This window comes from Hippichthys cyanospilos, chromosome 10, assembly GCF_059441005.1.
Source record: "Hippichthys cyanospilos isolate Australia breed blue-spotted pipefish chromosome 10, RoL_Hcya_1.0, whole genome shotgun sequence".
Classification (NCBI taxonomy): domain Eukaryota; kingdom Metazoa; phylum Chordata; class Actinopteri; order Syngnathiformes; family Syngnathidae; genus Hippichthys; species Hippichthys cyanospilos.
Genome location: NC_142378.1, coordinates 15,031,191 through 15,045,000, shown reverse-complemented (window position 1 = coordinate 15,045,000; position 13,810 = coordinate 15,031,191). Strand labels below are relative to the sequence as shown.

At 36.7% G+C, this 13,810-nt stretch overlaps 1 protein-coding gene across 1 annotated transcript in view; it reads left to right on the top strand.

Moving 5' to 3' along the window:
• The first annotated feature begins 88 nt into the window (after positions 1-88).
• The window catches only part of ap1m3 (adaptor related protein complex 1 subunit mu 3), a 22,178-nt gene continuing 8,456 nt past the window's right edge, over positions 89-13,810 (top strand). The window contains exons 1-5 of the mRNA XM_088425619.1: positions 89-317; positions 5,786-5,942; positions 6,432-6,499; positions 6,916-7,046; positions 12,478-12,625. Coding sequence (XP_088281745.1) covers positions 276-317; positions 5,786-5,942; positions 6,432-6,499; positions 6,916-7,046; positions 12,478-12,625 — 546 coding nt within the window. The 5' untranslated portion in view covers positions 89-275. The remainder of the gene's footprint in view (positions 318-5,785; positions 5,943-6,431; positions 6,500-6,915; positions 7,047-12,477; positions 12,626-13,810) is intronic.

Here is a 13,810-nt window from a genome sequence, read left to right as displayed (position 1 = left end):
CTTCCCCCTAAACTTACTCTTGGGTTGCATGAAACTTACAAACCGGAAGTACTGTATGTTTTTTCTTTTAACAACAGTTAGCTTGACATGCCAAGCAAAGGAAGCGCCGCAAGTTAAAGCAAAAGGAAACCCGACCAAGTGAGGCAGAGGTTGGAGGATAGAAGGAAGGAAAATGATGGGAGCTAAAATCATTTCTCACAAGTGACCCACTTCTAACCGTAGATACGCTTAAGAATCTTGGTTCTAATATTTGAGGATTTTACTAGCCAGCGAAGATGTCGGCGTCGGCGTTATTTATCCTGGACCTGAAAGGAAAGGTAAGTTTTGAAGATGATTTAAACACCTGCTTCTACAGCATCAATAACCAAAACTAATAGTTAACTGCTATATAATGAATTATGAAATCATGGTATCTTTCTGTTTTCATGTTAGACAGACGTGTCAATAAGAAAAGAACTTGTCGAACTGGTTCCACAAAACTGACGAGCTTTTTGTGCGCCATGCAACTTGTATTCCACCTTGCGTCCCTTTTCTAAGTATGCAAAAAAAAGTGATCATTCTGGATGGTCCGTTCATTGCGGTAGTTTCTCTTAAAACATTTCAAAATGTGTTTTTTGTGAGTAACTTATTTGAGGGGCATTGTTTTTGGACTGTTTATTTTTTGTTTGTTTATGTATTTCAAAGCAAAATTTCGTTTTGTCTTATGAATTTCTTGCTCTTTAAAATTCTATATTCTTTTTGGAACCTTTTACGGATTTAAGTTTCTTTGTTTTTTTCATGTTTTGTTATTTATGTAACTTTTTTCCTCTCTGTTCTTAAAATAAAATTAAAAAAAAATAGTTTCCCTTAAGCAAATGGAAAATGCTTCTGTATTGAATTGAAACTGGAGTGGTTGCACATATGGCATCGCGAAAAAGTCTTTCCAGTTTGGTGCAAAACGGTATAAACATGTATTTTGTCCGTTCAATCACTGAATCACAATGAAACCACTCCCCCAGAATGCAAATTCAAATGTTTTGTATGCCTAATCTTATTCTGTTCTCTATGAATGATAAAGTAGTCCAATGTCAAAAGAAAAATGTAAGAGATTGTATGAATAAAGAAGGGGAAAAAATTGGCAAGCCTATGCCTGCTGTTCTTAAATTGTGCAGTGTAGCATGATGCCTATTATAGCAGAAAATGGATGGACAGTCAGTATAATATTCAGAAGCATCAATAAGTCAGGCAATTTGTGTCTGTTTAAAAGGGGGAAAATGCTGAAATTCTGCGTCATTATTGGTGCCTTTAGTTGGACACACGTTTTGTGTATGTGTTTTTTTTTTTTTTTAATTACTCTGGGGGGGTTAATTAAACAGTGCCAGTTAGCGAAAATAAGTTGTATACTGTATATACCATTTACAATATTAACTGATATTAACTGTACCATATTTTTCTTGTCTTAAAGTACGGCTTTATATGTTATTTCTCAACATTCTTTCACCGCGCAGTGTGTGCTAGATGCCTTTCATTAGTAACTATAGCATAATTAAAACGACGCTTTTTTGAAGTCATGTCTACTCTTTGCTGATTGGTTCGCTTACCTGTCTGTTTGATCAGGTTTGGCCCGCCTCAGAAATGCTCTTCATGGCGACATGGCTCATACAGCCATGAGTTTGGTTCCAAAGCTAGTAAAATGGAGGGTGCACAGTCACCGTATTTCTCTGAGTACACATCGAACTCGCTTATAAATTGTCCCTCCCTTTTTTATCTACTTTAATTTGGGTGAATTTTACAATAATGCAAATATCAGTCTATCCCTGACTGTAGTGGTTACATAGATCATGGCTGTCCAATTAAAACACATGGTGTGTGTTATTAAATGATCAAATTGTTATTAAAAGGACAAAATTACTGTACTTTTAGAGGCATTTCTACAATGTATATTGAGTAACATACTGCTGTGGTTATGTGGGGGCGAGACAAGACGGCATGGCAATACACGCGTAGACGCAAATGCTAAAACTATTGTTGTAACAATAAAATGATTTGAAGTTTCAAAGCTTTATTTGTTTTGACACAGCTGCATGTTAATTTGTATAGCCCTAAAAGTCATCATCACTATCTGACACACAAAATAGCTCCTCCCATTTAACTCCCGGACGTCCTCTTTTATCTCCTCGTCAATTGTACAAACATCCTCTTTACTCTTCCACAGGTAGTTATCTTGAGACCTGTTCAATTTTTTTGAAATGGAGGTCTTCAGCACTGATTATTTAACTTTTGAGATCAGAGCGTGGAACATTGCCGTTCGCTGTTTTTCTCCCCACCTGCCGACATCCATGCTGGCTTGTTCAAGCATACGTCCAAGGGCTGAAGGAGACAAGTCACGCCATCTTTTCCTTTTCATAATAATTCAAAGTCTGCAGAAAAAATTATCCACGCAGCCTCGTTGATAACAAAGAGGCAATATGACAGCGCTTGACGAAAGAGCATTTTTGCAATGTTCTGTGCAAATACTTTAAAAGTGATGCATACTGTAATGAATTAGAGATATAAAATATATATAAAAAATATATAAATATATATAAAAAAAATATATATATATATAAAAAAAAATATATATATATAAAAATGATATAAAATCATTTTAACCCTTGTAAATGACATATTACCTATTTTGCGTTCAAATCAATGTTACTCAAACACATGTGGAAAAAAATCAGTCTGCTTTGAGTTAAGCGTTTATTAGTCAACACCGCCCAATATGAGGGTTGAAAATGAAGAGAAAAAAAAAACTCGACTTGTACTGGGAGAAATACCGTAATTATTTTAGCATGAGATTCTGACATCAGTAAAAAAAAGAGGACTTTACTTTCCTGGGTTTTATTTGACTACAATGAAAGCTATTAACAATTTATCAGTCTTTACTTCGATACGCTAACAATATGAGGGACCAAGAAGCCTCATAGTCTGGATATTTTAAAGATCAAAGGTTTTTGCTTTCTGTCTTTGCCCCAGGGCAAGTCAGGAAAGTCAAAACCATCACCTTCAGTTTTCCTGATGCTTCTCTTTTAATGACCATATCTTTTTCCCTTTCCTTCTCTTCACTGCCAGAGCTCCTGGGCCGCAGGCCTCATGGTGCCGTCACCTGCTGTGAAAACTGAAATGTCAGGCTATAGGAATCAGCACAGCCCCATTTGTTCCCACTGTCTTCTGATTGCATTTATAATGAGTGAGACTGTTTAAAGCACAGCTTCAGGTTGTAATGAGCAGTGGGATCGTCTCATTCGCATGAGCAGCACTTCTATAGTCAAACTTTCTAGCTGTGGCAAATACATGCATTGTTGAAATTTTCAAATGGCTCACACTTGTAGTTAAGTCAAGGCCAAAGTTGATGTAGAAAAATTATGTTCTTATTTAGGTCAGCTTAGCAAGGCCATTGTAGTACATTATAAATGAACGAATGGGTTTTGTTAGTCAGACCTTGATTGGACCATGATTGAATCCTTCAATTATTCTCTACAGAAATTATGTCTGGGAGTTCTGTAAAAGCTTTATGTAATTTTTGTTTTATGATCTGGGATGTCTTAACACAGTTCTAAATTGTGTTTTGATAACTGTCTGCCATCTGTCTTGATACTGGCTGGCAACCAGTCCAAGATTGACATCCTCTGTCGTACAAAGTCTTCTGGGATATGCCCCAGATCACCTACTTAGGGATACGCGGACCAGAAAATGGATGGAGGACTGAATGGATGCTTACTGAGAAACAGAGATGGCAGATGCTGTTTTATAAATGTGATGTGCCTTTCACTGCCATTTTAATGCTGGTATCTTTCTTTAGTGTTTTTAATTTCACTAGGCTCCCTGTTAATTATGTTTATCAGAATTACAAGTCCATGATACATTTATTTTTGTACAATTTGGTTAAGTTGAGGTTGTGTGTAAGTTGTGTAATTGTTATATTTAGGAACAATTATTGCTACTTTTCTTCTTCTTACACATTGAAGGAAGCTTCAGAATTTCTTTGTAGATATAATGGGTAATCATCAGGCACATGTTGAAAGGGAAAACTTGCACTTTGTACTTTGGTTTTGTGAAATATAGCTTTTGTGACACCAATCAAGGAATTTACCTTGTTTTTATTATGTTGGTGTGAATATTTATGACTGCCAGAAGTGAAAAGTAAATTCCTAGGCACTGTCAGCATAGCAGCTTCTTTTGATGTGTGGAATTGCCTTTCCCCATTCTCTCTAACTTGGTGACCCCTGCACTTCTACTATTGTGTTGTAGTACTCACAGAAGCTGGGCAGTGACCCATTCATTCCTAGCCAAGAATATCCTTTGGTGGTATTTCCTTTTTTCTCTGTTGCATCATGCAATATAGCCCCTTACATGACAAAAATAAGAAACTGTGTGTGATCCCTGAAGCGTCAGAGCTTTGATCACTTTGATAGTTGTGTGGGCTTCTGTGAGTCCACAGAACATGGGTTGAATCATTGTATTCATTTGTAGTCATTGCGGCCTGAAATTTGAATTAAACAACACTCATAGCTCATCCAGATGTATTGCTGGTTGAATACAAATGATGTCACTAAAACATAAAACCAATAATTTAGTGTTAAATGTTAATTTAAATATTTTATTGACTGTTCTCTTAAATGCTTTGCTCATATAGGTGACCATTTTCCTTTGCTTCATGTCACCTTAATATATACTACATGACGAACATATTTCTATGGAATGCCCTTCTGCTTTACTTGGTTGCACCAGTTCAAATATTTACAACATTTCCAGTCAGTTGTATTCCTCACATTGTACCGATAATCAAGTGTGCCTTCCTAAATAACAGAAGTGTAGCCAGATTTTTTTTTTCTACGGGGTGTCCAAGGTGTCACAGCACCTCAGTGCGTGGTGCCATGCAAGTCATCAAAAATGTATTTTATTATCTGTATGTAAATGTGCATTTAATACATAAAAGTAGTTGTTGTCAAGGGGTATTACAAAACTACGTGCAACTAAAAATGACAGGGGAATCACGAAGTGTGTTTTTATTTCCCTCAGATTTGCACAAAATCACAATCTCCGGCAGGGGCCAAAGAGGTGACATTTCATGTCCCAAGAGCTATCTTCTCTAGTCGGGTATCGTTGCGCCAAGGTCCCCGACCCTGTCCCCCGTCTAAAACACAATGATATGAATGGTCTCTAGTGGATGGGATTGCTTATCACAGTTGGGCATGATTTGTTTTGAGAGGAGCAAATTTTGGTTACAGGCCGATGATTACAGTTCAGTTAAATTTCCCCAAATGACAGACCAAAGGCAATTGAAGGGGATCCATCTTCCAACGGAACTGTAATTGACGGACCACCCAAAAAATTTAAAAGGCCCACTTCTGCGACTCGTTTTGGCCATTTATAATAAATGTATAATCTGAATTTTCAGTCACAATAGTGTCTCTTAAATCACTGCCCTGGTATCACACCTTCTGGTCAAATTTATGACTGACAAAGGAAAGATGGTTAAGTGTTGGTTGTGCTTTATTGGTCATATCATCGTACACCAAAAACTATAACCTATAAGAATCGTAACAATGCAACTTTTTTTAAATTGCCATGCGATGTATTGCTAAATTAAAAGAAAATAGATAAATAAGCAACCATGGCTGCACCAAGTTTTAGTAAGACTCCTTGAAGCTAGAGTGCTCAGATGAGTAACCTCAACCAGAAGCTGTAAATATTTCATAAGACCATTGTGCTTCTCTGACATTGTCCTTTGCCTCCTTATTCTTTTATGTTTTGCCTTCAGGTCTTGATTTGCCGTAACTACATGGGAAACATGGATATGAATGAGATTGACCACTTCATGCCATTTCTAATTAAGCGGGAAGAAGAAGCAGATATGACTCCTATAATCACCCATGGGTCCTCCCACTTTCTATGGATCAAACATAATAACCTTTACTGTATCCAAGTGGAATTTATTTTCCATTGTGTGCTTTGTTAAAGGAGTTGCCCTTTTCACCTTTAAATGCACCGTCTCAAAATTTCAAAAGAATGGCGAAAATACAAAGGATGTTTTTTTCCTGCCCGACTAGATTTTGTTTTTGTTTTTTTCATTCACAAGCAGCATCTGGATTTCATTTAAGTTCCGCTGCATATTGCAGTGGCTTCAAAAATTCCGCATCACAATAGCGTTATGTGTTTTGCACTTGTAATATACAGCTTTGAACAATCACTTTTGTTCCATATTATTAATATATAATGGGATTTTGGTTGTAATTGTGTTTCCCAATAAGCCATTATACTTCCCTGTGACCGTGTTGTCATTTACTTCTAAAATACATTCCTGTAAGATTTCACCATGCTTCAAATCTATTCATCCATCCACATCATTATATATTCCATATTTTACTCTACCAGAACAACTATTTCTTAACAGTGCTTTTTTCCAGTGGTGGCTATGACCAAAAGGAATGCCAATGCTGCTCTGGTGTATTCCTTCCTTTATAGAATTGTACAGGTTTGTATTTTTTTTGTTTTTTATCACAATAAAGTACTAAAGTTCATATTCTCGTCACAGATTTGTGATTGATTATATCAATCATACTAAGTCTAGAGATTTCTTTAGTGCTACTCTAATATCATTTTGTTTGACATCCTATTGGTTAACAATACATAGCTAGCTGTCCTCATGAAAATAATAAATTATTAAAACAGTGAGCTTTGAGTGCATTTCGATATGTATTCCATGACCACTTAGGAGAAAAAACCCTGCAATACTTTCATGAATTTTTGAAGACCCCCCCCCAAAAGACACAGCTAGACAAAAATTATTTTTTCAACAAAGTTTATTGATTATATGTTTGGATTTCAAAATGCGTACGCTTGGTTTTACGATTGTATGAATGAAAAACATCTTCTTACATCTATGTGTAGGTGTTTCAGGAGTACTTCAAGGAGCTGGAGGAGGAGAGTATTCGTGACAACTTTGTGACTGTGTATGAACTGATGGATGAAGTTATGGATTTTGGATTTCCACAAACTACTGACAGCAAGATTCTTCAAGAGTAAGAAAGCACTTTTTAATAATAGTAATTTATTTTCAGAACAACAGCAGTGAAAATGATTTAACAGTAGTTAAATGATAAAATCTTGTATGTCTCATCTATTGCTTTTTCGTCGTGACTTGAGGGTCATTTTTTTTCATGCGGGATGGATTTATCTCTGACTATTTTTGTCATTGGTTTCACCGGGTCATCATTAACCTTACTTTATTTTTCATTTAAACCAATAATACCAAATCCATGGCTAGTAATCTCCTGAACAGTGTCTCCCTGTGTGATTCTCTTGAGCTTCCATAATTCTATTCAGCCTTTGTATGCTCATTGTTTTCTGAATGTTGTTTTCCCAGGCGTGTCGTTTTTGCCTTTGTTGCTACGTCCTGTGCATTTTTTATTAGTAATCTCAGGGAAAAAAAAAGGACGTATTTGGATCCTGCCTTTGTTTGTGCTGGTTGTCTGTATTTCAGTACACCACACATACAGTAGTTTAAATAGGTGGTAAAAATGGTCATTTAGATCACTTTATTCTGCTAAAAGTTCCTGTGTGGAAGAGATTAGACAAAACTGTGGTTCTTTGGGCAAGTGACCTTAGCTCTTTGTTGGGGCAGGCAGGAAAATACGATCCAGGATCATTTTAATCACAACCAGCACATCACCTACAATTTTCCCTTGACGGCAAAAAATCTGATATTATAACTTAGTTATCACATCGTTTTGTTGTTTTTTTTTGTGGTTAATGGGGACAAGAAGAGCCCCGCGATAAGTGAATTCTGCAAAGTGATATACTAACTGTAGTACAGCGGTTGAGGGTGTGTCTCTTTTTGAGCAAAAACTTTGTTTTCTTTTAGAACACAACACAGACTATACGGTGAGCATCCGTTAACTCGGCACTCCTCGAGCGTCGAACTACTGCAGTACACATATGTACTTAAATCAGAAATAATCAAACCTTATACAGTACTGTAACTGTAACTGTAACTGTTATCTTTTCTCATTTCATTGTCTTGGCCGTACATAGTCATGGAGAATCATGTAGGATCACGGACAGCCACTGTGGCCCTCGAAGTATGCACTCAAACATACTTCTTTGCAGATTTAAAAATGAGGGCATCATGTTGGTGCTGCTGTAAAGTGACAGTCTTTTGGAAAAAAAAATCACTGAAGCCACAAAAGGTGAATTGTGAAGTTACAAGGGAATAATGTATATGGAAATTGCAGAAATTTGACAGTGGATGGTGTGTCACAGCTTAAGAGAGGCTGTATTTTCGAAAAAGTGGTACTTTGAGGCATCTAGCTACAATGAATAATAGAGCTTTATCCAGGATGAAATGAACTAAGCCATGGCTATGCTATTCAAGCACACAGTGTTTTTACTGTTAACAGAGTTGTTTTTGTTGTTCATTGCTCAATTCTACCCATCGAATGAATTAGTGTTTTCCTCAAAGTTGGCCTACAGTACCAGTAATGTATTTCATTGTCAATTCACAGTCAACTCTTTCCCCCAAACGTTGATCAGGCAAGTCCTCTAGCAGTTCCTTCAAGCTTAGAGATGAGCAGTGTGCGACGTTTGTCCTCTAGTACAAAGGCCTTCAAATAACAAATTCAGCAATGATCAGAGGGGTTGGGGACCTTATTCCAGCCAAAAGCTGAACTCGGTTGAAATACTCTTTACCCTTTAATTTGTTGCCTGTTTTCTCTCTTTTAATAAGTATAGTATAGCTCATGGGGGTCACCAATGTGCTAGTAGCCCGGTTGCCCGTGGGCCTGCTCTTAAAAAAATGGTCACCAGTAGTGTGACATTGAGATATCCAGAGAATGTTGATGAATTAATCATTTGAAAATGTAAATAATTGCACAAACTTATAGAGATTGGACAATCAATCAATCAATCAAATTTTATTTGTATAGCTCTAAATCACAGAAGTCTCAAAGGGCTTCACAGATGAAAAGAGGTCATGTGGAGACCTCTTTCGAAAAAAGAAGTCGTACAGAGACATCTTTTCAGTGTAAGGTACACAACAGCATCCCCTGTCAAAGCTCCCAGAAGGGGAAGGAAAAACTCAAAAACCCCAATTAGGGGAAAATCAGAAACCTCCAGAAGGGACCACAGGTGGGAGGAGCCCCCTTCCAGGCCCACAGGTTGAAGTGGATGCTGCATGTACCAAATACAGACATACACATAAACAATATAAATTACAGAAAACATATTGTGCTATATAGTGCAGTGATGTCTTGACAGCAGGCAAAGCCATTGGGCAGGAACCATCCCACATTCCAACCAGGTGGACCGCAGACGGCCGATCTCCTAACCCGCGATGGTCGATCAGCGCAGGACCCAATGGAGGCGGTCAAGTCAACCCTCACCATCTAACTAGCCACCTCTCCCAGCCGTAAGAGGGGGGGCAGGAAAAAAGAAAAAAGATGAAAGCTGCAGACAGGCTCAATTAACTAAATGCTTTTGAATATAAATGTTTTTAGTCGGGATTTAAAGATTTCTACTGAGGTGGCTGCGCAAATTTCCATAGGTAGGGCATTCCATAGTACTGGCGCGCGAATGGAAAATGCCCTTGATCCCGGGGACTTCTTTTTAGCCCGTGGGGTCGATAACAAACCGGCATTTTGTGATCGAAGTTGTCAGGACGGAACATATGGTGATACTCAGTCGACGAGATAGGAAGGAGCTAAACCGTGTAAAATTTTACAAGTAATTAACAGCACCTTAAAATCACATCTCTATGGACTTGTGTTCCAAATAGATAATCTTTTTTTATATAATTATTATTAATTAATTAAATTATTATTATTATTATTATTATTATTATTATTATTATTATTATTGTTATTATTATTAATTAAAACTTAATTATTTGATAAATTAATTAGGTTAATTTTCACATAGATTATTATGCAATTCAAAGTATTTTATCACATTTGATTGTCAGTACACAACAAGTAGTTCTCACTGTCAATAAGGTCGGTTACCCCTGTTACAGCTACATTCAGTTAAGGAAAATATGCTTCTTCCTTGATAAACGTACCAGGTTGACTTTCCTTTGATAAAATAACGTGGCCCCTCAAAACATTTTTCCAACAAAAACACCAGGGGTCCCAGTTTTGCCCTTGCAGCAGTAATTACTTTATTAGGGAATCCATTCATCCATTACTGTACAAGACATACAGTATGGTATGCAAGAGTCAACAGCCTCGTTTATGAGTTTGAGTTGTCAACTGCAATTTGATTGATTGTCCAGGTCAGCTGAGTTTAGCAACATTGGTCATTGTGTGGCGGCCCTTACATGTCTTTATAGAACCTGAATTTCTCCTCTTCTCTTGACTTAAATACAAACATACCCACTTAAGCCCCAACCACACACATACAGAAACACACAAAATCATGTAATTTCCCTTCCAATAAAACATCACACTGTCCAGTGACAGTAATGCATGGTGTGTGTGGGATGTACATGCATTTTGAATTTGAATGTTAATCTGTTTTATTTAGGGTGAACTGAGGTAAATAATACAAAAAAGAGAAAGAGACAACATCGGAAAGAGACACTTCACTGACGTTAGTGTTGTTAAATCTTTATAGAATAACAGATTTAGTGGCATTTCATCTGAATTATGGAGTATGGCCCATCAATGCCAGCAAAGGCTTCCTGTCCTCACCTAAGCACTATCAGAAGCATTGACTTGATTTTCGTATTAGTTTGAATGTATCGACCTGGAAATTGTATTGTTTTATAACAAACAATTTGAAGTCATAAACCTGTAAAGTAGAAAAGAGAAGCCCAGCTATGAGTGAGTCACTACAGAATTTTGCTTAACTCTGTTTTTGAAGTGAGGCAACGTAGTATTAGTCTCTTGTGGTGCTGCTGTGTGTCCAATTTGACAAGAATGAAATGTTCACATAAATTAGCTTCAGTATGTTTGAACAGGAGAGCATTAATAGGGTAACACACTTTTCTATTCACTTACGGTAGCTTTTTCTTTTCTTTTTTTTTCTTTTTTTTTTTTTGCCCATTACTGTTCAACCTGTTCATTCTGTGTCATATATTGTTTATTGTTGATGGTTGAATATATTTATCTTGTAAAGTTGCACCATAACAGACATTGTCGTTTTTTTTATTGTTGTCCATCTGTGCACATCAGTCATCCAGTAGTTGTTTTTGTAAGTCAGTTTAACAGTATTTCTGCAACTGAATAAATTGATTTAAAAGGATACCACACTTATCTATCCATTTTCTGAAGGAAAAAGTCATTATTTTGTTTATAATAATGTGATGACAAAATTACATTTCATGTACAAGTAATACCTTTAAATGCACACGTTGCCACTTGGTGTCGACTGAAAATGATGTCACATATGTACAAGGTTCAGGTAACAACTATTTGCCACTCAGCTTGTGAATGTCACATGACTAAGCGTGGTCCAATAGTATTAGATTCTGACGGTGTGATAACCGGTAGCAAAAATAGCACTGTGTAACGGTATTATGGTGTTAAAATTATGGCTCTTTTTTATTTCATGTTTCGTACAAATAAATAAATTAATAAAAAAATAAATATTATTGTTTTTTAATTGTTGTGTTACAGTACGACGCTACTGGACCCAGGAAATACATTTATCATTCAAAAGAAAAGACCGCTGTCATGTAAATTCAACTTTTGGAAGCGTTTAACATTGTTACAATGTTAATTTGTCACCTAAACACACCTAAAGTATTATTTTCCTTCACTGATACATTTTGAAGATTTCGTTATTCTGCCCTCTCAGCACCACCCCGCCCAAGCAGATAAACAAACATACATAAAATAACGTGCAAGAGGCAATTTGATGATAGAAGGCCCTGGGACCGCCTCCACACAGTCGCAAATCTAAACACATGTGCGCCTTACCCTAGCCCAGACCAGCAAGTCTAAATCCCATGCCCCTTCTCTAATGTAAATGAGGCATAATGCCAGCCTAGGATTGGCCAAGGAACAAAAAAACATGACACTTAGACATGACATATTGACAATACAAATGACGCCTGCATGGTCTGTACACTGAGCAAACAACTAGTTGCATTACTTTGTTAAATTATACAATTAATTTCATTAAAATTCAAAATGGAGTTATTGGTTGCACAAAATATTGTCTTTAGAACAACATCTTCATTTCTTGGTGTCTTATTGTGATTTTTTTTTTTTTAGTCATGTTTGATTTTTATGTAATGAAACAAATGCACCATATGTGGCAGTTCACTATATTTCACACTCCACAGCAGTAATCATCATACTATGGGAATTAGTTTGAATCACATTGGAATGAAAATAGAATTGCTGTTTTTTTTATTCATGTCATATTTAGAGGAAATGGCAATGCTCTTCAAAAAAATGGATTGCATTGCATTATTACTTGCTAATTAGAAACCAACATTTTTTGTCTTTTAAGGTACATTACCCAGCAAGGTCACAAACTCGAGATTGGGGCCGTTCGACCTCCCGCCACTGTCACCAATGCTGTGTCTTGGAGGTCTGAAGGCATCAAATACAGAAAAAATGAAGTATTCATGGATGTCATTGAGTCTGTAAATCTATTGGTGAGGACATATTATTGCAATATTGATTGAATTATATGAAAGGGTCCACTGGGAGATAAATAGTTGCCTTGTACTGCAGGTAATAACATCAAAGGCTACCTACCTGCCTACCTAACGATAGCCTACCTAATGTGCTAATTGTCAGAAAACCCCTAGTCAATGTACATTCAGCCATAATGTTGCCGCAAAATGAATGTGGTTAAAGGTCTATTGAACAAGCAGTAATTCCATAATGGTTTCATTTTCATAATTGACCAATAATATGAATAATAATTCTATGAATTTCAAGTAAGCCATCAAAACACTCTTTTAATGTGACACTGTAATATTTAGACTGTTTTTCATTAAAAGTGAAATAATTTAAATATCAAAAACTTGCAAATAAATGTGTTCTTAACGACCAACAATATGTTTTAAATGTAATCGGAGGTCTAGTTATCATTAAATTATATTACATGGGGTGTGGCACTCCTCCAGAGGTCGCCATGTCTGTTATAGCTCTGGACAGCAGGAGGAGTGTGTACAGTATATTGCTGCATTTACCGTAATGCCTCGATAGCTCTCACAGGGGCATGTGAAAAATTGCACATACTCCTTTTAAAGGGACAGTGGTGTAAGATTTTCATTAAAAAGGAATAAATTAAATGATTGTAAATTTCAAAAACTTGCATATAAATACGTTCTTAAGGACCAACAGTATGTTTTAAATGTAATCGGAAGTCTAGTTATCATGAAATTATATTACATGGGGCGTGGCACTTCTCCGGAGGCGGCCATGTTTGTTATAACTATGGACAATGTTAAAGGCAACACCTGCAGCACTCCCTGCTGTCTGTAATGAAAAGCGGCCTAAATCTTACACACTATCCCTTTAAACATGAAGTTTAATGATAGTGTCACAAGTAGAACATTACATAGACCAGAATTCTTTAAAATATTACTCATTCTACCAATTGACTCATGTGGCAGTTATCCAGTCAAGGCATGGTAAGAAATAGCTCATGCGAGAAGCTTTTCTATCTTCTGTATATTACTCACTGCTTCTTGTCCAATGGTATAAGAGATGGGACGCCAATGCACAGTGTCACTTCACAAGTCCAAAGTAAAGCCAGCACAAAGGATTATGCTTCGGATTGTGAGCCTTATGAAGTCATTGTCAAAAATATTGCCACCTCTTTGCTTCTG